General features: G+C 46.4%; 1 protein-coding gene across 1 annotated transcript; it reads right to left on the bottom strand.

The window, feature by feature from the left end:
• Positions 1–311: 311 nt before the first annotated feature.
• On the bottom strand, positions 312–1,175 carry LOC148584552 (uncharacterized). The gene has a single exon (XM_088518499.1). The coding sequence runs from the start codon at positions 1,173–1,175 to the stop codon at positions 312–314; it is 864 nt and encodes a 287-aa protein (XP_088374625.1).
• Between the last annotated feature and the right edge of the window lie 235 nt (positions 1,176–1,410).

Here is a 1,410-nt window from a genome sequence, read left to right as displayed (position 1 = left end):
TTCTGCAGCTGATTTGTGGGGCCCAGGATGGAATAGTTGGAGATCAATGGAGAGAGAGCCAGGAACTAGATTGGTTGGGGTTTCAGGAGAGGGATAGTTAGCTATAGTAGTGGTTTGTAGGATGGGATGATTGATGAGAAGGGGTTCAAGTAAAGAGGAGGGGTCAGATCTCTTAGCGGTGGGAGAGTTTCCCAAATGAGCATTTAATGAGGTGAGGGGTGCGCTAGGGTTGCTTTTTTGGGTAAGGAGAGCAGTGGGAGGTGTAGTGGGCTGCACGTTCTGATTTCTGATGGAGTAAGAGAGGGAAGGGGTTAGGTGGGTGAGATTGACCGGGTTGAGGTGATTGGGACTCGGCCTTTTGCCTGAGATGACTCAGCACCTTGGTTGAGGTCAGTGGGAGCTGGAGCGCCATCTGAATAGCCCCAAGCTCCGGCACGCATGGGATGCAAATTTGAGAATAAATTGACTTTGAGAGAAATGGAGTACTTATCAGGGAAGCTTTCTTCTGGAGGTGCACAACAGTTTAGATTAGAATGCCCAATTCTGCCACAATAGACACAGTAGATGTCCAATCTCTCATACTTCAGGGAGATCCAAGTTGGCTCTCCATGCTCTCTCCGGAGCTGGAATCCAGGGTTCAAAGGAGTGAAGACATCGATCTCAACCAGCAGCCTAAGATAGCTCCTGAAGGCCCCTTTATCACCACTGTTTTCTTCAACCTTAAGGAGGTTTCCCAGGCCCTTCCCAATAGCAATGGCATTTTTTAGAGACATGTGAACCAGAGGTAGCCCATGTAACTGAATCCAGAAGGGAAAAAATTTGTTTGTCAACTCTCCCAACGTTGCCTGCGGATGCCAGTGTTGAAGAGTGAGCAGAGAGCCATTTACATTCCAAGTGACAAGCCTATGGATTCTATCAATATATTCTTGTTTACTGAACTTGAACATAAACTTGTTTGGGCCAAGAGCTGTAAAAGAGAAAGGGCAGGCAAAGTCCCAAGCTCTTTGAAGGGCTGCATTAACGGAGTGGTTGTTGTGGGTTTTTTGGGAGATGATATGTCCTACTAACGGGAGGATTTCAGCAGGATTAGTATTATGGGGAAGAGTTTCTATTTGAGATGTGGGGTCTTCCCAGGAGAGGGCGGCTGTCTGAGCAATGAGAGCTTCAATATCCATGAGGGAGATAGGAGGGAGGAGGAAGAGAGGGGTGGGGGGGAAGGGGAGGAGGAGGGAGAGACTAGGGGGGAGACTAGGTCTCAGGGGGGAAGGTTCTTCCAGGGAGAGCTCTTTCAGAGGGAGAGAGCGAGACAAATTTAGGATTTTCATGTATGTATTTCCCTTTAATCCTAAAAATTTTGGTTTTCTAAAACAAAATTAAAAAAAAAAAAAAATGTTTTTTTTTTTTTTTTTT

The sequence above is a fragment of the Corylus avellana genome, chromosome 7, assembly GCF_965113065.1.
Source record: "Corylus avellana chromosome 7, dhCorAvel1.hap1.2, whole genome shotgun sequence".
NCBI classification, from domain to species: domain Eukaryota; kingdom Viridiplantae; phylum Streptophyta; class Magnoliopsida; order Fagales; family Betulaceae; genus Corylus; species Corylus avellana.
The sequence above is the reverse complement of the archived record's forward strand: the minus strand, read 5'-3'. Positions and strand labels throughout refer to the sequence as shown.